The sequence below is a fragment of the Austrofundulus limnaeus genome, unplaced genomic scaffold (assembly GCF_001266775.1).
Source record: "Austrofundulus limnaeus strain Quisiro unplaced genomic scaffold, Austrofundulus_limnaeus-1.0 Scaffold391, whole genome shotgun sequence".
Classification (NCBI taxonomy): Eukaryota; Metazoa; Chordata; class Actinopteri; order Cyprinodontiformes; family Rivulidae; genus Austrofundulus; species Austrofundulus limnaeus.
Window position 1 is genome coordinate 64,632 of NW_013952793.1, and position 23,176 is coordinate 87,807.

Below are 23,176 nucleotides of genomic sequence, written 5' to 3' on the forward strand. Positions count from 1 at the left end.
ATATATATATATATATATATATCACTAGTGATGGCTGATAGAGTCGTTGTCCAGCTTTGGCACTTGATTCAAAACATAGTTCATCACTCACTGATTCAATGACAGTGCTTGAGTAGGACACCTAGTGGTCAATACAATTTAGTGCAGTGGAGACATGTTAATTCTTGAACTTTCATTCATTTGACTGTAATAGTGTTCTTACGGCATGGCTGAGTTATCTACACTTATCTACATTTCACTTTCTCCTTCCTCTATGAGCCATTTAAATAGTACTAAAACAGCAGGATATACTCATTGATAGAGTGATGTAATTTTCAGAAGGGACAGGTGCAAATACACATATTATGGATCTTGCAGTCAGGTTTATTGGTAAAGAGATTGGTGAGTGTGTGAGCCAATCCAGAGGTTGTATAAAGTCTGAAACACTGCTTTGGATTTGACTCAATTGCTTTAAATGTCAGTGATCAAATGACCAAACCATAACACGACACAGTGGTTCACATTTGATTCTGCTTCTGTGCATTTATTGGAGCCTCAGGTGACTGAGGACCATCTGCTATTTACTTTAGATCAAGTTTTCTCCTCTTTAGAGCTGGTTTAATGGATTTTTTTTTTGTGTTTTTTCCCCTCACCAGAGGTTTACGTAGCACTTTGTTGAAAAATATAGCTTTGTTTGTTGTTTTGGCCTTGGTTCATCATGAAGTTGTTGCTTTGTTACATTTAAACACCCAAAATGCACATGCAAACCCCATATATTTATCTTGGAGGGTAATAATTACAATACAAGTTAATGTAGGCCAGTAACCTCTTTATGGTGGACATATCACCCAATCATTTCTACTGTTTTACAGATGGATCACTTCTGAAGAGGTCAGCAGGTGCTGATTTTGCACAACCATAGCAAGAGTGAGTACAAATACCCACTAGGTTGTTTTGCAACTGTATCTCAAGCTGAGATATATGCACTCCACCAGAGTGTGGCAGCTCTCAAAGACCTTCAGTGTACACAGAAGGAAATATTCATCCTAACAGATAGACAAGCTGCTATTAAAGCTCTCCGAGGGCCACACTTTACATCATTACTGGCTAGGGAGTGTGCCGAAATCGTCAACCAGCTGGGGAGAGACCAGAACATACTGGCATTTATGGTAATGAGAGAACTGACTACCTTGCAACCTGACAGTCAGACCCATTTCAAATCTTAACAACAGTCTATAGGACTGCCCTACAGGCCTGGATTAGACGCCAAGACTCAGTTGAAGGACTGTAGACTGGCACGGGAACTGATAAATGGCCCAGATCTTAGGTTTGGGAAAGCTCTCATTGCCCTAACAAGGGAAATTTTAAGCACACTGGTTGGAGTCCCAACTGGGCACAATCTGCAAAACCACCACAAAATGGTGATGGGACTTCATGACAATGGTCTGTGTGACGCATGGGTGTTAATGTGAATTAGAGACCTCTTTGCACTTCTTAGACCACTATGGATCCTGAGAAGCTCAGAACACTGAGTGTTTCTGGCCTTCATCCGAGGGATGTGAAGATTTGAATAAAGACCAGTGTCGTTTTGGGGAGAGCAATGGGCCCACTTACATGGCCCTTGCTGGGTTCTTCATCCATGCCCACTCACCATAAACCATAAATGTAGGCCGAAGTGTTTTTGACATGCTTACCTTCATGTCCTCTCCACTGGCAGGATGGCTCACGTTGTCTTCAAAGGCCACTTTGAGTTGAGTCTTTTCCTTAAGGTTCATTTTGTGGGACTCAGTCTTCACCACGCCTCCACCTGCTGCACACAAGTGTATCAGCCTGACACCCATACTCTTATATGAACAGATATGTGATTATCCAGTGTATTAAGGTGCAAGTAGAGAGCAGATACAGCTTCTACTTCAGCCGTTATGATGACAAAAAAATGTTTGGCACATTATACAACAAAAGAATAAGAAAATTTATTTACTTGCAGTAAATGTTGGAAAATGTGAAACGTTTTTTTTTGTTTAAGCTGCAGATTAAAACAGAGCAAAACAAAAATATCTGCAAAGAGACAAACTGCATCTCAACTAATGCAGCAGCTTCGGAACACATGGCTCACCAGGCTTGTCCTTGATGCCGTTCTTGGAGCCACACTTTGACGTCACCTTACTCACATCCACCTTCTTGCTTAGTGTTTGCACCTGTTGAGTGTCAGAAATAATTATTGTGTGAATGCTGAGTCAACGTGGAAGGAATACGAAACGTGAATCTACCAAGAGCAGGCAGTCTTCACCAAGAGTTATCACGCAGAAATCTGAATAGTTAGAAAGACCACAGAGACACCTGTGACCACTTTGAAGTATTTTTGAGTTTCAGCAGCTGAAATGGGAGACAGTGAATACAACAGTGTGTTTTTTGCAGACAACATCAGACTGTCAACCAGGAAGTTCCACTGAGCCTTCTACATGCGGTTTGGCAAAATCTAGTTGTTTTCCTTGCCAGCGGCATTATCTCCCATATGAACAATCTCTCTCATCTCCTCTGCTGAAGCTCCTGGGGATGTTTTTGGGCTTGGATTTTTTTACTCCATTCCCAGACTGACCCTTGGTGTAACATCTATCAGTTCGGAAAAGGGAGTTTAATGATGACTAATAAACATGTAGAGAAAGGAGAAATCACAGACTTTGATAGATATTGTGTGCTTAAAGAAAAGGAAATCTGTATGTAACACAGTGGGACATACCTTCGCTCCAACTGGCTGCTTTGTGTTGCTTGTAGAGCCAATCTTAGAGCGGACATTGGAGTTACTGGAGGCCGGGGCTGTGCTGGGTCGACCTGTGGGCTTTGAGGCGGTGGTTGTTGTGGTAGATGTGGCTGATGCAGTGGGTCGTGGATTGTGGGGCACCAAGAGCTTCTTCTCAGTGGAAACTGATTTGGCTGCTGTGGTTCGAATGCTTGAGGCAGCAGAAGTCGTGTTGCGTGTGGCGGTAGTCGCTGGCTTGGGTCTGCTAGAGTAAGCTTAAAAAAAGAGAGAGCATTATACAGAGCTTATTTGAGTTTCTTTGCTTAAATTAAAACCTCAGTGTTCAGATAATCTCAGATTATAAAAATGATGAAGCATTTACACAGAATTGTTCATGGCAACTTATTTCTATTGAGTTATTTCTTAGTTATGCTGCTATAGACTTAGACTGCTGGAGCACAAATTGAACACATTTCCTCACTATGTTGTTGTCTTTAGTCTCTCTTCTCTACATGTTTATTGTAATTATTTCTATCAGTAACGTGTTTTTCCTTTTCTTTCTTCCAGAGTAAAATACACCTGGACCAGTCCTTCCGTGTTTCTGCATCTTTTTCCTGTTCCAGCAAACCCAGCCGGTCGAGGCAGATGGCTGCCTGTCCTGAGCCTGGTTCTGGTTCTGGTTCTGCTGGAGGTTTCTTCCTGTTAAAAAGGAGTTTTTCCTCTCCACTGTCACCAATATGCTGCTCAGGATGGGAGACTGTGATGAAGTGAAGATTCAACACAATCTGCTGGCTTCTTTAGACTGATAATGTTTACTAATTGGTTTTATAATGTAAGTGAATATTTCTGGACAGTGCCCTGAAATAATGTTCGTTGTGACTTGGTGCTTTATAAATAAACTGAATTGAATGAAAGAGTCTGACCAGGTAAACATTTTAAAAATAATTTTGAGAAGTCAAATATGTGACCCAGTTAGCAGTGAGAAGCAGAAACAGACTTAACTATTGTTGTCGAATCAGGCTACACTGTAAATATTGTTAACCTATAACAATTTAAAGTACTTCGGTGTAGTAATACCTGTTGAAGTCTTAAGAGTGCTGACCTGCTTCCTTTCTTCTGGCTTGCTGTCTGTTCTAGTGCCTGAAACACACATTTTCAGACAGTTGGTGAATGAGATAAAAAAAGAAAAAAATATGCAAAAACATTCATGTAGACTTGTGATTTTCAACCATTGTGCACTGTAGTGCACTGTAAGAGGTTGTCAGATATGAAGTGGAAAACTATCCAGTTTTACTTAAATGGTCCAAAAATATTCAGTTACAGCAAATATTTTAAGAGTGTTGAATGGCTGTAGCATCTCCAAATGTTTTGCTGTCTATTAACCTAATTAGTTGCAAAATGCTCCTCTAGTTGTTTCTTATTAAAGCAACATTTTTTACAGCCTTTTGTTGCCTCCATCTAATCATTGTGGAGATCTGTTGCCTACATCAAATTCAAAACTCTTTTCACCCCAAGATAAATACTTCCATTTCATGAATATTTGATATGTTTAATATGTCCTACTGTCAATAAACTATGGATTTATGAGATCTGCAAATCATTCCATTCAGTTTTGCAATTTACACAATGTTCCAACATTTTCATAATTACAGTTGTAAAATATTTTTTTTTTTCAAATATTCAATGCAAATAGGACAAATGTCACACTGGATAGTTGAAATAATCATTTTCACTAAAACAAATGTATATGCTCTGAAGATTCTGTTGAACTATTATAAAATGCCTGTAAAAACTATACAACCTCTTGGATGTTTTACAATTTCACTGCTGTCATTACAAGTCAATCATTGTCAACTTAAATAAATAAATAAATAAATAAATAAATAAATAAATAAATAAATAAATAAATAAATAAACGTCAATATGAAACCAAATTTCTACAAAGTAATACACGTTAAATAAAAATGTCATGTAAACTAAGTGACTGCATTCAAATTAACTTCCTTTAAAGGAGGGATATTTTGCAAAATCTACTTTGTTAGCTCATGTTATAATGTCATTCCCTTATCAAAAACATACCCAGAGTGTTGCTTTGAGTGTCGCATGTTTGAGACATTTTTGAATATCCTGTGGGTAGCTGTGTGGAGCTGCCTAAACACTTGCTGGTACAAAGCCCTGCCTATTTACACAAAGCTCCTCCCTGGAGCTCAGTCTGCGTCCGGGCTCCTGGCAATCTCTACCGCTAAGCATTGTTGTAAAGATGTGCTGAAGTGGGAGTGTCTGAAATGGTAGATGGTTCTTTAAAGAGAAAGATGCCAATTTCAAGGTAGTTGGCTAAATCCTGATGCAAAGTTAAATTTACTTTTGATACATACAGCATTTTCATAAAAATTTAAGGTAACAGTTACTTGATTGTGGTATAGAATTGAACTACATGCCTGTAAAATACATAATACCCACATCCCACATGTTACTGTTCAAAATCCATAAGAAGTCCAAATCAGTAGATGGTTATAAAATATTATCCAAGGAAACCCCGAATATCCTAAGGATTTCTATACCACTGTCAAGAAATGGAAATAACATGGGACATGTACTGCGTGACCGAGCAAGCTGGAGAATAGTGAAAGAAACCACCAAGACACCTGTGAGCACTCTGAAGGAGTTACAAGCTTTAACAGGTGAGATGGGAGAGACTGTGAATATAACTATTACCTCGGTTCTTCTTCAGTCTGGGCTTTATGAGAGAGTGGCATTTTGTTTAGAAGCTGTGGTCAAGATTTATTAAAAGTTTTCTTCAACAGTAGCTTTGTCTTTGCCAGTCTCTCATAAGTAAGGAACATGTATGTAATTTAATACCATTTCTATTTTACAACCAGTTTTTGGGATAAGCTTCTCAAGCATGACTGTTATTAAAAGTAAAAACATAGGAACACTGGGAGCTGTTCAAAAAGAGCTTTGACAAGAATTCCTGTCAGGGTATCCAATTTGCAATGATCAAAACAAATAATGGTTATATAATCAAGCAAACAAATTAAGCAAAATTCTTTATCGATGATTTGTCCTCTTCAAACATTTTGGTTCACGTTGTGCTATTGGATGAAACATAAACCAAGCCTCAAAAAAGGCTAAAAAACATTGATGAAGATCAATAAAACGGGATGTACCTAGAGGCCTTTTGATTGCAGCGTTGGAAGTTGCGACAGTAGATGAAGTTGTGCGCATCGATGAAGCAGTGTGAGTTGCTGCTCTGTTAGCAGAGCCATTTTTGATGGTTTGACTTGTAGTTACACTGCTGGCTTTTGGCATCAAGGGGTTCTTCTCTGGGACTGTCTGTAAAGGGAGAAGACACAAAAAGAAACAGATTTTAGGGTTTTTAGGAATGAAAAGGCTGATGTTGACGAACAACCACGAGCAGGAAATAAACCCAACACTGTTAGAATTACTCCTGTACTCCTGTGTGATGCTGTTATTATAGAGCTCTGAATTACTACAAACAAAAACTGAGACCTCTTTAGGTTTACATAGTAAGCATGTTATCGTCAGTTTCCCTGATGATAAAGTACCGGTTAGAAGTGCTAGGGTAAAAGTTAGTGTCACAACATTCCAGTTATACCTTGTTAAAAAAAACAGAATATCTGTCAACAAAGCAAAACCATGTTTATGTGTAAACAAAGAGTCTTTTGTGTGTGAAAATGTTGCCTGCTGTATTTCTAAATGGCAACAGAACATGAAAAAAAAAAATCTTACAGCAGCCGTCAATCTGTTGAGTCTTTGATTTACTATGTAAATGTTTACTGACTTTGCATAGAATTGTAGGTCAGATTTAGTCACCATTTTGTAGATGGTCATGAACAACAACATTTACAAATTAAGTTGCATATGCATTAAAAAAATAAAAATAACTACAACCTTTTTCTGTTTTTGTCATCAGGAAGAGGGGTTACCGGACCAGAGATGCACAAACCTGTTTCAGACTAAAAGGAGCACTGTTACTAACTGAAGCCTATTCTTTATTACAAAAATGGATTTGTTATTGAGCGTTTAACCAAACTGAACTTTGACCATAGAAAGCAGGCTGTGTCACACTCATAAAGATAAAACTGTATTTAAACAGTCCTCCACTGACAGTAGTAGGCTCCTTTACCAGCCTGGATTACACACCTCTTCCTTGCTGCTTCTTTCTCACAAGCAATGGTTTTGCAAACACTTGCTTTTTGTTAGCAACACATATTTAGGCTTAAGAGGTCCCTATCACTTACCTTGGCTTTAACAGCATGTGTAGTTGTGGAGGGCTGGGATGATGGACGACTGGTGGAGGTGGGAGGGAGCTTTCTACTAAGCCCAGCAGTAGTTGCTGTTAATGGTACTCTGGGTGTTGGCTTTTTGTCTTTGGTGCTGGTGGCCACTAAGGGTGCGGGACATTTAGTGGTGGCTGTAGCAGAACCACCGACAGCTGTAGTGTTTGGCCGGCTTTTGGTAATGCTGCCTGGTCTGGGCGCCCCTGTTGTAGGCTTTAACATTTGATGGACAAAAAAACAAATGTCAAAACAAAAGAAAAACAAAATAATATTGACAGCAGGCTTAAGCAGAATAAGCAGCAACTGAGGCAAAAATAAGGGTTTTGAAGCAACATGCATAAAGATAAAATTTGTATGACTGAATATCTACAGAAAAAGAAAAAATGGAATGATTCTTTGCATAAATGTAAAATAGGTAAACTTAATAACTGAATGAAAAGCTATGCACATGATGAATGGGGTACATTAATTGTAATATTTGTTTAATGTTAGAAACACTGTTTATTCTTAAATGCTAATTAGAACCTATTTTATATAATCTGAAGAAAAAGAACTCATGGTCTACATAATGCAGATGCCTTTACTACAGTATTTAACACAACAAGCAATGAAATTTGTGTTTGGTAGGATATTTTTTTGTTGTAACAATACTTCTTGGTAATAAATCTTATAGTGAGCACCTGATTGGAAGCACTTGGGGGGACCAGAAGCTCAAAACAAGTGTGATTATCAACATCAAAATAAACTGTTTGGCAGAGATAATTTGGTAAATTTATCATGTGCATTGGACTTGTATTCTGTGCCTTAGAAAAATGGAAACTGTGGTTTCTTAGAGATGCATGTCTTAAAGCAGTCTCACATTACTGATCATTCCTGATCCAGTGTGGGAGTTCTGAAAGGTGGAAAAAACTAAACTTGAAAATTTTAAATCTTTGAGCTTTTACATTATTAGTAATTATTATTTGAAAATAAAGGTCAATTAAGGACAATATATTGCTCACCACCTTTCATGCCAGAATTTTAAACTAAAATAAGAGATGTAGTTATTGATGTTTTGGTCAAACCTGGTAAATTATGTTTGGCACAGTTTTATGTAACATGAGGAAAACTCACAAGATGTGCTTTCACTCAGATTTCCAGGGGTATTTCAGATTTGCACGACAAATCAAACCATATCTCTGGGGCCTCTCATGACATTAAGATGATCTTGGTATCAAAATGTAGCTTTGTTCATTTTGACCAAATTTGACTTAACCCTAATTTCGATGTAATGGGTCACATTTACTTTAAAATCTGGAAACTCACAAAGCTATTCTTAGTTTAAAGAAATTAAACACAAACACACACACATACAGGCATGACAAAACCATTATCAACTTCTATCTTCATCAATAATTATTCCTACCTTTGTCTTCTTGTCTGCACCTATGGGCTCTTTGCTTGCTGTTATGCTGCTTCTGGCTGCAGGTCTTGCAGGTATTTTGGCTCTTTCTACATTTGCTTTTACTTCTATTTTTTTCTTGTCATCTTTCTTCTCTATAGGCATTTTGTCCTGCTTCTCCTGTTTAACCTTCAGTGCTCCTTTGCTCACAGGTCTCTTAGGTGGCCCACCGACCTCATTTGCCTTCACCATAGCTTTGGCTTGGTTTGTGGCAACCTTTACTTTTTCTGTATCCTTCACCTCAGTTTTTGCCTGTTTCTCTACATCAGGCTTCTTTTCCATTTTGTCATGAATGGCATCATTCTTGACTAATGAAGGCTGTAATTTTGTTTCCACATTGTCAACGTGATGCTTATCACCAGCCTCCACCTCTGTTTTCTGTTTCTTCTCGTTTTCGTTGATCTTAACAACCTTCTCTCCTTCCTCTGATATTTTGGTTTCTACTTTTGTTTCTTCCAGGTTAAACTTCTCATTTTGGTCTACCTCCTCAACATTTCCAGCTTTAGTTTCTTCCACTTTGGGCTCCACATTTTCAATTATTTCTATCTTATTATCTTTGTCCTCTATCTTGTGTATTTTCTCAATGTCTCCAACCTTCTCTGTCTTGTCCTCTTCTTTAAGCTTTTTGTCCTCTTCTTTTGTTTCCTGATGAATTAATTCCACTTTCTTCATTTCCTTCTCCTTTACATTTTCAGTGTCATTTTTTAGATCTATCTTTTCTGCTGGTTTCTCTGCCTCTTTTGCTTTGTAGGCATGTTGTGCTTCTTTAACCTTTTCTGCCTCCTGATCCTTCACTTTCTCCTGGACTTCTACCTCTTTTTCCCCTCTGGCTACAGTTTGTTGTTCTGTGAATTCAACTTTCACACTGTTCTGCTCAACTTTGTTTAAGGTATGAAATGGCTTCAACTTGACCATACTGTCCTCTTTTCTTTCCTCCTCCTTCTCAGTTTCCTCCATTCTTTCCTCCTTCTTCTCACTTTCCTCCAGTTTTTCCTCTTTCTTCTCACTTTCCTCCAGTTTCTCCTCTTTCTTCTCAGTTTCCTCCAGTTTTTCCTCGTTCTTCTCAGTTTCCTCCAGTTTTTCCTCGTTCTTCTCAGTTTCCTCCAGTTTTTCCTCGTTCTTNCTCCAGTTTTTCCTCGTTCTTCTCAGTTTCCTCCAGTTTTTCCTCGTTCTTCTCAGTTTCCTCCAGTTTTTCCTCGTTCTTCTCAGTTTCCTCCATTCTTTCCTCTTTCTTCTTAGTTTCCTCTATTTTTTCCTTATCCTCAGTTTCCTCCATTCTTTTCTCTTTCTTCTCAGTTTCCTCCATACGTTCCTCCTCCTTTTCTGTTTCCTCCATATTGTTACATTTTTCTGAAGAAAAAACAAACTGTTTAGGAATGGTGATGCATTTATTTCTAGGAGATACAGTAGGGTGCGAAAGTTTGGGCAGCCGTGTTAATTTTTCTTATTTACCTTTTTAAATAATTGTTTGGATAAAAAAAAACTGTTCAATAGATCATATAGGGTACAAACATAGTAACATATGAGAAGTGAAATGATGATGATATGGTTTACAGAAAGTGTGCAATAATTGGTTAAACAAAATTAGGCAGGTGCATAAGGTCACAAAAAATAAACAAAAAAAAAAAAAACCTTAACTCAATATTTAGTAGATCCTCCTTTCACAGAAATAACATTCTCTAAACACTTCCTACAACTTCTAATGAGAGTCTGGATTGTGGCTGAAGGTATTTTAGACCACTCTTCTTTACAAAACATCTCTAGTTCTTTCAGGTTTGATGGTTTCCAACCACAGACAGCTCTCTTTAAGTGACACCACAGATTTTCAATAATATTCAGGTCTGGGGAGTGAGATGGCCATTCCAGAACATTGTACTTGTTCCTCTGCATGAATGCCTTAGTAGAATTTGAGCAGTGTTTAGCGTGGTTGTCTTGTTAGAAGATCCAGCCCTGGCTTCAGCAGCTTCAGCTGTGTCGCTGATTCCTGGACATTGGTCTCCAGAATCTGCTGATATYGGTTGGAATCCATGCGTCCCACAACTTTAACAACATTCCCAGTCCCTGTACTGGCCACACAGCCCCACAGCATGATGGAACCACCGCCATATTTTACTGTAGGTAACAGGTGTTTTTCTTGAGTGCTGTGTTCTTTTTCCTCCATGCATAATGGCCCTTGTTCTGCCCAAATAACTCTGTTTTAGTTTCATTAGTTCACAGCACCTTATTCCAAAATGAAGCTGGCTTGTCCAAATGTGCTTTAGCAAACCTCAAGCAGCTCTGTTTGTGATGTGGGCGGAGAAAAGTCTTCCTCTGCATCACTCATCCATACAGCATCTCCTTGTGTAAAGTGTGCTGAATAGTTGAACGATGCACAGTGACTCCATCGGCAGCAAGATGATGTGGGTCTTTGGTGCTGGTCTGTGGGTTGACTCTGACTGTTCTCAACATCCTTCACTTCTGTTTATTGGAGATTTGTCTTGGTCTGCCACTTTGATCCTTGACTTGAACTGTGCCTGTGGTCCTCCATTTTCTCACAATGTTTCTCACAGTGGAGACTGAAAGCTGAAATCTCTGAGATAGCTTTCTGTATCCTTCCCCTAAACCATGACGGTGAACAATCTTTGTTTTCAGCTCATTTGAAAGTTGTTTTCAGACCCCATGCTGCGACTCTTCAGAGAAGATGCAAAGAGGAGAAAAATGTACAATTGCCCCCCTTAAATACCCTTTCTCATAATTGGAGTCACATGTGTATGAAGGTCAAGGGTCACTGAACTTACCAAACCAAATTTAAGTTCCAATAATTACTTCTAAAGGATTTGAAATCAATAAAATAACAACAACGCCCAAATTTACACACCTGCATAATTTTGTTTAACCAGTTATTGCACACTTTCTGTAAATCATTTAAACTTCATTTCACTTCTCAAATATTACTGTTTGTCCCCGATATGATATATTTAACAGATTTTTTATCCAATCAATGATTTATAATGGTAAATCAGGAAAATTAACAAGGCTGCCCAAACTTTCAGACCCCACTGTAAAACAAATACCATTTATGATGTTATTGTTTCCCTGTGATCATTAAAAAATAAAACAAATAAAAAAATCACAAAGCCACATTAAAATGAGACTCACCTATGATGGGGAAGCACCCAGGGCAGCAATAATGACATAGAAAATAAAACAGACAAGATACCAATTACAATTCTAATATAACTTTTTAAGCATGAAATAAGACACAGTAGGAAGTAAAATCCTGATTTGTAAAACAAATGTTGCATTAAAAATGACAGCCACAAAGCACGTTTTCAAGTAGAACTTACAGAGAAATGGAAACTACAGCAGAGAGCAGTGGTGAGCAGCACTAATCTAAAAGTTAGTTCCACTATCCCTAAAGCACTAACTCAAATATTTAGGTCCCCTAATTCTAAAGCAATAACACACCGATAGCCATGTTATTCTTTTAAGACTTATCATTGACATTCCACGGCCGTATTTGAGTTCATATATTGTCAACATATTGTGACCTGGTGGATAAGTGACACACATCTGAACAAAATGTGCAACAGCTTGCACCGTCAATGTTCAATATGTTCAATAACATTTAAAGACCTCAGTTAGTGCTTCTAAATTTAGCCTATAAATTTAGCAAGTGATAATCCACTAATAAATTTTAAAATTAGCAAAAGCCCTAAAGCACTAATCAAGAAATTAGTTCCCCTATTAGTGCTCTAGGGGAACTGTGCCCACCACTGGCAGAGAGGATAAAAACAATTGGAAGATAATATCAAATATCTGGATGTTTGAAGTCATCAAAACATAGACATTTTATGTAAAAGGAGAACAGTATACCATTTCAACAAGACCTTGGACAAATAAAAGGAAATATTCATCAGTAAGGGGCATAAATATGTGATTAGTTAGTGGTTGCACACCCATAAACATTTAGTGTGTTAATTAAGAGGGAATCCACACAGTGCATCCTTGGATAAACATAAGCGTTAAGTTTAAGCCAATCTAAAACCTCATTGGCCAAACCCCGTCCATGTTCTAGTCCCTTATAAAAAAGTTAAAATCAGCCAGAGTGAAGATGTGTTCATACAAGAAAAAGTACAAGTGAATTTCAAAATGGGTATATCAAACCCCTGATTAGTGAAAAAAAAATAAATAAAACACACACACACAAGCAATTAATTCAGCCCAACACTGGAACTACTCAAGCTGGTTGAAAGCATCATGCATGGCAACCATTTGATTGTATCTCTGGGTTGCCCTAGGTACTGTTACTGTGATTAGGGCCAACTAAAACCAACCTTTCATGATGGGTACAACTTCAGGCATCACATCTAGGTATTCCATCGGATCAGCAAAGCTGGGAAAGAAAGGCTTAGCTGTTGGATTAAGACCAGATCCAGATACACTAAGAGTGGACTCTGACTGAGGAGATGTGGGGGCAATGACATCAGATGACTGTGGAGACAATGTCTTAGCTTCTGGTGGAGTAGAACTCATATCAGATGATGGTGAGCACAAAACGGGTGTTTTTTGGGATGGCATCTGGACTGCATTCTTGTGCTTAGGTTGGAATTCTGGTGCAGTAGTTTTGGGAGAGCGGAGAGGTGCTGGGCTTGGTGTGTTAAAGGACAGACCCGGAGCTCCTATATTACTGAAGTCAAAAGACTCTTGCCATGAAGCGTCAGAAAATGATACATGTGGGCCTGAAGCAAACAAGTCAACAGGTGGGGAATGGCCTAAACTTGTCTTTGAGGCAGAGCTGAAAGCTGATGTGTCACTCTCAGACATGTCTTGTATGGAAGATTCCAGGTATAAACTGGTAGGGTCTACAATGTTGCCACCGGCTTCTTTACTTTTTGAAAAGGAAGGTGAGTAAAAAGATTGTTCGGTGTGACCCAGGCTGGCATCTTCAGGATCTACTAAAAGGTCAAATGAATCACTAGAGGAAGTAGCGACGGGGAAGGATCCAGGCATTGTTGTTTTGGTAGGGAATGGCAAAGTAAAGGGAGCTGCAGTGGCTTTAAGCTCACTGCCTAGTGCCAATGGACTGATGCCTCCAGCTGTTGTGGGGAAACAATCTTCAGACAAACGCTGAGAAAATGAGCCTTCTTCTGAATGGACCTCCTTTTTATAGGGGTTTTGGTTCAGGTCTCCCTGATTTATCATCACCTCTTCAGTATTTTGTGAGGTTGCCTCAGAAGCTGGTATAAATGATTCTGCAGTCACTCCCCATTCCTCTGGAAGCTTCTTTCTGCTTTTACCTCTTTTCCCCCGGCCTCTGTTCCTTCCAAGTTGATCATCCCAGCCTGCTCCTCCTTTATCCCTTCTTGGATCAATTCTATGGTAGAACCCTTCAGATGGAGAAGTGTTTTCTTCCATTTCCAGTTGGCCCCTGACCTCAAGGTGTTCATGAGATCCCCCATCTTTCTGTCGTCGTCTTTTCTTTTTTTTCTGTTTTTGGTCTGATCCGTTTACGTCTCTTTCGTCAACTTCAGCATGCACAGCACTCTCGTGGATATGACAGCTGTAAAGTGGATTATCAGGGCTGGCTGCAATATGGCCTGGTTGTTTAGCAAAACCCATGGAAACACTTGGCATGAAAAGTGGGTCTGTTGAAAGGCTGCCAGATTGGTTTGACCGACACTCACCTAAGGCACCTTGTGGGTGAAGAGAGAAAAATTTAAAGTTGAATATATAGCTGTGAAAATGTACATATGCACTGGTTCCATAAATTTAACTCAAAAAGATGACAGAAACTTGAGATCACATAAAAATGAACAGACAATATTACCTTTGCATCATTAATATTTAGTGAATAACACTTCAAGTCGTCCTGATACATCTCAGTAATCCAGGTAAAAAATCAAAAAGAAAAAAATTGTATAGGTCTTCTGGACGGGTTCTTCTCTAATGAAACATTTCGTCTCTCTTCCAAGAGACTTCTTCAGTCTGAGAGTTTCAGGCAAAATTCAGGCTTTTAAGCCCTGCCTCCATGTGACTGATACTCACATCACATGGCTATCATTGACACCCAATTAACTTTTATTGTTAACAGGGGGTGGAGTGATACTGGCAATAGCAGCGCTGTAGGAGGGGGACAACTGAAAACGGAGGCCTCCACCTCTGTTTAATGATGGATGGTCTTTCTTCACAAAAATGGCTTCTTTTACTCATCTCTCGAGCCATTGGTTCAGATATGTTGACAACACCTGGGTTAAAATTAAAGCCCAGGAAGTCCAACATTTCACTGATCACATCAACTCTGTGGATGAATATATTAAGTTCACACGAGAGGATGTAAAAAATGGCAGGTTGGCGTTCCTGGATTGCGATGTCTCGGTTTCGGATGGAGGATGGTTGGAAACTGGCGCATATCGTAAGCCCACCCACACAGACCAATATTTGYGTTTTGACTCCCACCACCCACTGGAACACAAGTTAGGAGTGATCAGGACTCTGTACCACAGAGCAGACAGTGTCCCTACAAACCCAGGAGCCAGGGAGAAAGAGAAATCACACACACGACAGGCCCTGGAGCAGTGTGGTTATCCTGACTGGGCTTTCCTGAAAGCAGACAGGAAACACAGACAGGATTCCATGCAACCTTCAGGTGAAAATGAAGACCCCAAACCCAGACCTAAACCAGTGGTTATTCCATATGTTGCGGGTGTTTCGGAGAAACTGAGACGTTTATTTTCTAAACATGATGTCCCAGTGGCTTTCAAACCCCAAAACACATTATGGCAAAGGCTGGTTCACCCCAAAGATCCGGTGCCCTGGCACAAACAGAGCAATGTTGTATATGCTGTTAAGTGCCAGGAGGACTGCGACCAGTTATACATCGGGGAAACAAAGCAGCCACTGTTCAAAAGAATGTCCCAACACAGACAAGCTACATCTAATGGCCCGAACTCTGCAGTTTTCACTCATTTATAGGCCAGCGGTCACTCTTTCAGAGACGAGGATGTTCTCATTCTTGATAGAGAGGAACGTTGGTTTGAGAGAGGAGTAAAAGAAGCCATTTTTGTGAAGAAAGACCGTCCATCATTAAACAGAGGTGGAGGCCTCCGTTTTCAGTGTTCCCCCTCCTAGAGCTTTGCTATTGCCAGTATCACTCCACCCCCTGTTAACAATAGGTGTTAATTAGGTGTCAACAATAGCCATGTGATGATGTGAGTATCAGTCACATGGAGGCAGTGCTTAAAAGCCTGAATTTTGCCTGAAACTCTCAGACTGAAGAAGTCTCTTGGAGGAGAGACGAAACGTTTCATTAGAGAAGAACCCGTCCAGAAGACCTATACAATTTTTTTCTTTTTAACACTTCAAGTCTCTAAATACAGTAAGATGATCATTTATATTGGGTGAGTTTACAAAAAGGTTAGAAAGTGACAAAACTGACTTAACTACAAAGAGAAGTTTCTTATAGGATTGAACCCAAATTTACATGGAGTCCATGAAGTTACAGAGAGCTTGTCACCATATCACCATTTAGGATATATCACTATAACTCTTGTGGTTACATATCGCTTCCATTTATCTGTTACAAGAAAATAATTTTGGTAATCTGAAAGTTAAACCAAAATAAAATAATCACCAATATCCACCACAATAGATCTAAAACAAATTGTATTTACAAAATGGCCAACCCTGCCCAGCTACTGACTGATTGACCAACCATAACCCCTATGTAAAATATTGATGTACTATACAAAAATGAATGCATTTAGCATAACCCTCAATTTATTTGCTCCCTCTTAGTCTATCCAGCATCCTTACCTACTAGGTCACTGTGAAATGCAATCAAACAAAGCCACGTATCTTGAAGGACAGTCACAGCCATAGTTAAATCTTTAATATACTCTGTTACTCCCCAATGGGGAAATGTAGCCAGCTTGAACTGAATTGAATCTAACTTATATAACAAAGCTACCCATGCAGTTTTAAAGCTTTAAGTCCACACTCTCCAGTTTTTTGTTTTTTTTGAAAACACTCCCTAGAATGGAAGCAAAACTTCAACAGAAAAAAGTCTAGTTGTTTTGTTGTTTAATTTTTTTGGTCAAAAAGAAAAAATAAGTAGGTCCTCTGGATGGGTTCTTCTTTAGTGAAATGTTTTGTCTCTCCTCCAAGAGACTTCTTCAGTCAGACTGAAGAAGTCTCTCACGTTTCACTAAAGAAGAACCCATCCAGAGGACCTACTTATTTTTTTCTTTTTGATTTTTTTCTACCTGGATTATTGAGATGCATCAGTACAATTTTTTTAGCTTTACCATGGTCTGAGTGACTGACAACCTACACAAGCATAACTACAAATTCAATTCAAAATATGTTTTTGATCCCAAAGTGAAATTACGTAACCAGGTCCTGCAGAGGAAATGACAGTTTATACGGTATGGTTTATGTTTTTATTTGGTGCAACTTGGGAACTTGTGATGCACTTGTGAATGGTATCTGTTTAGGTAATATAATTGTTGGAACTAAAGAATAAACCCCTTAAGGCTGCTTAGAAAAGCAATCAATTGTTATGAGAAAACAAAATGCAATCAGCAATAAAAACTTGTGCTGTATTTTAAAATAAAACGAGATAAAAAAAAAAAGAAAAAAAGTTACACTTGAAGACTCTCGGTAAGTGATAATGTATTTTAAGACAAAGGAGAAATTAATTATTGAACCATATGAATTAATAAGAATGATTTACCTTCTGTCAGATCCAGAGGAATATGAGGTGTCTGGGGTTCAGGTAGCGCTGGGCTGTACTCTTGTGGAGTACATGCCACTGCTGGGAGTGTGGGATGCTGAAGATCTGACATATTTGAGGCTTTCTCCACTTGAAGTGGGGTGTCTCCTACCAACATATTCACTTCCATTCCTTCAGAGTGTGAGAACCCTAGAAACAATGGCAAACAAACAGCTACACAATATTAGCACTGCAGATTCTTTGCGTTTCTATTACAGATAAGACTAAAAAATGACAGTGAGGCTCAACAATTTGACCAAAAGCTTTTTAACGCTTTTTAACGCTCTTTTAATCACTATAGTAATGTTTAAATCAAGATTTATTCAATGCAGTGGTGGACTGTGGTTTACACACATTGGTCCTCTGATCATTGTTCCCTCACTGTAATAAATAAAACAAACAAAAAACTAACAAATGTTTTCACATAATCCAACAGAAGAAGACGTAACTAAATTATTAGTTGAATTATTCATCCTTAGAACAAAAATATAAGATAAATGCACTTTAGAGGTTGTAAAAGTCTTTCAGTCATGCAAGTATTGTTTGACGACAATGGACCAAAGCAAAAAATGAAACACACAAAACCAATTAAAAGTGTTTCCATACATACTATTCACATATTTGAGCTGAATATCCAACACATAGGAAACATTTTCTTTCATATTCATTGACCACATATGAACAGCAACTCATGAACTGGAGAAAACAGTCATTACAGATCATTTAGGTTTAAAATTAATAAAATAAAATATGACCAGGAGCTTAATAAAAAAAGACTGATGTTAAGAATAATGGTCACAATCCCAAAAAAACTAGGCTCGTAATTGTTCAGTACTCCTTTCATTTTCAGCAATGGATTGAGCAGTGCTTTGTGAGTGGTTTTGAGCTTTGAATACCGTTTTCTTTAAGCCAATTCTGCTTTAAAATTATCAGCAACTTTATCCCCGACTTGCCTGGTGTGTTCCCTGAGCTACATATGCAGTTTGATCATTAATGTTCTGCATCCAACCTTTGAGGCATTTACAGAACATCTGTATTTACACACAGGTGGACTCCATCAATTATTTTAACTCGCTTTGTCCTTTCTGAGTCACTTGTGCCCAAGTTCTGCAGTCGCTGTGTGAGAGGTGCGGTACACCCTGCCTGGACAGATTGCAACTAATTGGGTGACTTTTGAAGGCAATTGGTTATACTGGATTGTAGTTAGACCTATCAGAAGGGGTTAAATATAACTACACACTGTGATGTATTCTCAACTAGCAGGCTTTGGGGTTTTAGAGGACATGTTCTTGGTTTGTGAAGTGTTGTATGAAGGCAAAAAGTGGATGTGTTAGCAGTCAGTTTATGTTTCCTTCTCACAAGATTCCAGATTTTATTTGTAAAAGAAAAAAAAAAACATATCAAAGATCATTTTCCTTTCATTTTACAACTATAAACTGCTTTGCATTGGTTTGTCACATAACATTCTAGTCAAACACCGCTAACCAGGTCTGCACTGTTTTCACTAAAATCTTCAACCAGTCTCTTGAACGAGCTGCAGTTCCTGTCCCCTAAAATGTACACTTGACATTAAAGTTAAATGAATTTAAAAAATGTAATTAAAACAAAATTGGACACAACAACAGAAGATAAGTTTTTAAAATGTTCATTTTGTATGTAGTCAAATGTGAAGAGTTTTATAGTCAACAAGATGTACCTTTTACTGAAAGTTAACCAAAACTGACCTCCTTCTGAAGATGTGTACTAAACCTGTCATACTGGTAACCTAGCCACATTTAGAGAAAAACCTTTTTGATTCTTAAAAAAATAAATAAATCAATTTCAGTTTAATATATCTGAACGGGAAATTTCACTTAAAACTACAGATGTCATGTCTCCAACTCTATGCATGCTTGACCCTACTCTCCCCAATCAGCAATCACCCTTGCCATTACTTTGACTCCTTGCTCTCCTATGATCATCATCAGATCCTCTGCTAATACTGGTTATGTCTAGCTCCCTGTTTTTTTGTTTGGCTGGTTTTCTTGTCTGCCAGTTTTGTTATTAAAAACTATTTGGAATCCCAAACCAGCCACCTATTTCTGCTCACTATCCACCAAAGAGACATTTGCCTATTTCAGCTAGGAGAAGAGGAAGAAAAGCCAAAAGACAGGTAAATGTGTGTCATATATATATTTATTAGTATAACATTGACGATGACAAAATAAACAGGAATGATTATAAAAAGGTGCAGATTTGATAACATGGAACTAATAAAATAGAACCTTTGTGAGACACAAAATGATTACAAAAAAATCAAGAAACAAATCATCTATAGATAGCTCAAAGACAAAAGTATATAGATTATTTTCCCAATTTCTGTGAATCACTCACTTTTCACATTTCAATGCCTGTAAAGGTACTGTCCATCACTTTACACCTATAGGACTAGCACACAGCCTGCAAAATACACAGGCAAACTCAACAAATATAACACGCTCAAGTACAAATCTCACTTAATAATGTGATTTGTAATGACAGAAAAAAACTTTGGTCATATTAGTGTGTGCATGCCACAAATACGACAAGACATCATTTCCAGTATATTGTTTTTGAGCTATTTATAGGACCAACGTAATGCTGGAAGTGAAGGGACGTTTTACTGTGAAAGTCAAAAGTAAAACAGAAGTACATGATGATTGCCTTCAGTGGACCTTAATTCTAGTTTGTGCTTCCACAAAAATAACTCCAAACAGAAAGTAAATACAGTCTGGGAAAAAAAGTCTCCATTTGTTTAATTAAATGGTTTTAAACAAAATGACAGAAGAAAAAGTGATCATGTCTTACGATTCATAACTATTTTCAAGTGTATTAAATAGTGCTGGGAAGAGATGGAAATTTGTAATCATGATTAACAGCAAGAAATTATTATTGTATTTTTAAAAAATATTGCTGTTAAGCATCTGCTGCTGTTAACCAGCCCTACTATTAAAATCACATGACAGATTCCATAGTGTTATTTAACAAAAACAAGGCTAAAATAAAAAAGTACACCTCATGGCTCAGGTTTGAGAATCACCTTTATATGCACTACCTTGAAGTAGTCTACAATTGTATTAGTCTGACACTTCATTTTCAACTTACTTCACTTCTTTGATGTTTGCAGACATTTGTTTCTACACATCCATTTACAGTTGGTGTCTCAACTTTGCCTGGACCATTGGCATGCCTTGACTCTTATAACCATACTTTTGTAAATTTCCTTGTGTGCTTGAGACAGTTGTTCTGCCGTATGACCTGGTTTCAGTCAGACTTTAGCTGTTGGACAGATGGTCTCACATTTGACTCTTTGGTAAATAAATGAGTTCTTGGTTGACTCAATGCCTGCAAGCTGCCCAGGTCATGTCGCTGTAAAACAAGCCCAAACCATCTCCTTTTCCACAGCTGATATGCTCTGTGCATTTTGGTAACATGTCTCTATTTTGGTCTAATCTGTCTAAAGAACATTGTTTTATGAAAAAAAAAACACAAGAACTTCACATATAGACAGCAGAACTACTTCAGTTAAACATAATTTTAGAATCTGGAAAGAGCTAGAACATTTTTACTATACTCTGATTTGTAAAACCTAGAATTTGAAGATGACTGTACAAGGACAGCTGGGATGAACTTATGTGAGATTATGTGCTGGCAAAATGTCTCACAATGAGGAACTGTTCAATTTTGAGGTATTCTCAATTTCTTTATCTCAAAAGGTTCAAAATGATATGTAATCTGTTGAAATATGATGATTTATCACTAGGTCTGACAGCACACAAGTTCTGTTTACAGGAGTGCCAGTTTGAAAACTTGTTATTTATTCATCTGGAGTGATGTCACTGGAAATTCTAGGCCTGCATTAAAATTTAAAAAGGGGACTCTACAAGCTTTACAATGATGCCAAACATTACCGGGGTTATGGTAGCTGGCAGGGGAAAATAATTATAAAGCAAGAAAAAAGGGTTAATAAATAAAAAATAAATTCTAAAAATTCCACATTTTTTGCACTGCAACCTGTGTGCAATTTGACTATTTTTGCCAGCACTGGTCCAGTTTATTATAGAGTTGACTAAGTCTAAGTATACCATGGTGTAAAAAAGGTCACTAAAACCACTGAATTGTTCTGTCATATTTTTTACAATGCCACATACAATACATACATTTACAATACAAGGCCACATTTTTTCACTTCTTGACCAAGTTAGTTGCTCCAAGCCATCATTTAATTGTGTACTTTACCCTTTAACTTTTATGCTTATTTAAAAATAGACATACCGGTAGTAGGTTGTTTGCACATTTAATCTGGGGGATAACCCCGTCGCTCACGGCTTGTCTACCAGAGGAAACACCTGTCTCTCTTTTCCAGTGAACGATGTTTTGAAACACAAGCTACAAGAGTTAGCATGTTAGCAGGTGAATTATACAGTCATCTTCAGGCTCACTGCAGAAGCTAATAATCAGTTAACTAACTAATAAAGGCTTGTCAGGCTCCCATTGTTAGATAAAAATGCAGAACAGCAGAAAACTAGTAACTGTGCAATAGGCACAATTACTTCAAGGTTATAAATCTAATCTGGTGCTGTAGTTTAGTTTTGGTTTCACTTGTGTGTAATCTTGTGGATTTGATAAGACAGAAGAAAACAACAGTTTTCTTCCTTCTTATTTCTCCTGAAGAGAATCACACTTAGTTTTATAAAAAAGGTAAATGAAATAAATGCTGGTAAAACATAAAACGGGTGGAAACCTTAGCTTACTATTGAACAGCAGATATTTATGTGGAGATCTACCTACCATAATGTTTTCTACAAAATGTTTAAAAAAAGACCAAAAACAGCTGGCTGACTAACAGGTGTTCAATTTGAAATACAAAGAATTAAATATTTTACCAATATTATACAACTATATCTGCAATAAAATGATTAGGTAAATTGCAATATTATTTAGACATTAATAAGTGTTTGCATTTCTGTTTTACAATAAAAGCAAATGAATTATGCTGTTGGGTAGTTTTGCTCACGGTTATCACATCACATCATCAAAATCAGATACTGGACTTTGCCTAATTTAGTGGCATGGCTGGTTGTCAGAATTCACCATGCATGAAGACTGCCAAGAAGTGACAATTACAATACAAAAAATGGTATATAGAATGTTGTTCATATGTTATTTTTTTCTTTTTTCCAACAAAACAACTAAGCACCAGAACCCAGTAGACCAGGACTTCAACTAGTAAAATGTGACTTTTTCTTTTTAGTGAGCATGGAAGTAGAATTAGTAGAATGTTAGTTTTAAAAACTGAATCAAATACATGAGGTGTAGTGCAGACTGGGTGTTCTATGAGCGAGAATAACAATTTCATGCTTTTTTGTGAGAAGTCTTTTTTTTAGGTTTGTCGACATATTGCGACAAAAACTCAGGGTTTTGATAACTTTTGACACCCTAGGTATTAAAGAGTATAACAGCTAAATAGAAAACTGATGCAACTAAACTTCTTGGCGTTTTTAACAGAAACCATGTGTTAAACCCACAATTCTTTGTACATCCCAGCATGTACCACACCTGCATGTGCAGCTAGTCAGGGGGACTACAGTTTAGAACTACAGAAACAATAAAAAGCATTAACAAATATACATTTATTCCTACCACTAAAATAAAAAAAATAAATAAATAAATTGTCAAGTGACATCACGTTTGCTTAAAGTGAACCTCAGTGCTCCAGAATGGTGAAATGCATTACGGGTTAGCAAAGCAGCATGGCTCTGCATGGCTAGAAAAAAAAGAAAAAATTGGGGTTCTTTTTCCGACTTATCCCATGGTGCTGGATGAATGACCCATGGGTATATCAGCTAGTATGTGAATGTTTGTGTTGGATAGGAAGAGGAGGGAAAAGTGCAGAAAAGCAGCAGCACTACTGACTCATCAGGCGACGGAGGTAGCATTTAGTC

General features: G+C 37.8%; 2 protein-coding genes across 2 annotated transcripts in view; both read right to left on the reverse strand.

The window, feature by feature from the left end:
- Positions 1-9,556, reverse strand: part of LOC106528594 (microtubule-associated protein 4) — a gene marked incomplete at its 5' end in the record, with an annotated part of 16,752 nt that extends 7,196 nt beyond the window's left edge. The window contains 7 exons of the mRNA XM_014023802.1: positions 1,674-1,789; positions 2,096-2,177; positions 2,720-2,994; positions 3,797-3,859; positions 5,887-6,052; positions 6,982-7,233; positions 8,426-9,556. Coding sequence (XP_013879256.1) covers positions 1,674-1,789; positions 2,096-2,177; positions 2,720-2,994; positions 3,797-3,859; positions 5,887-6,052; positions 6,982-7,233; positions 8,426-9,556 — 2,085 coding nt within the window. The remainder of the gene's footprint in view (positions 1-1,673; positions 1,790-2,095; positions 2,178-2,719; positions 2,995-3,796; positions 3,860-5,886; positions 6,053-6,981; positions 7,234-8,425) is intronic.
- LOC106528595 (uncharacterized) overlaps positions 9,555-23,176 on the reverse strand; it is a 28,107-nt gene continuing 14,485 nt past the window's right edge. The window contains exons 3-5 of the mRNA XM_014023803.1: positions 17,175-17,363; positions 12,778-14,136; positions 9,555-9,811 (exon numbers count right to left, since the gene is read on the reverse strand). Of these exons, the coding sequence (XP_013879257.1) occupies positions 9,555-9,811; positions 12,778-14,136; positions 17,175-17,363 (1,805 nt within the window). The remainder of the gene's footprint in view (positions 9,812-12,777; positions 14,137-17,174; positions 17,364-23,176) is intronic.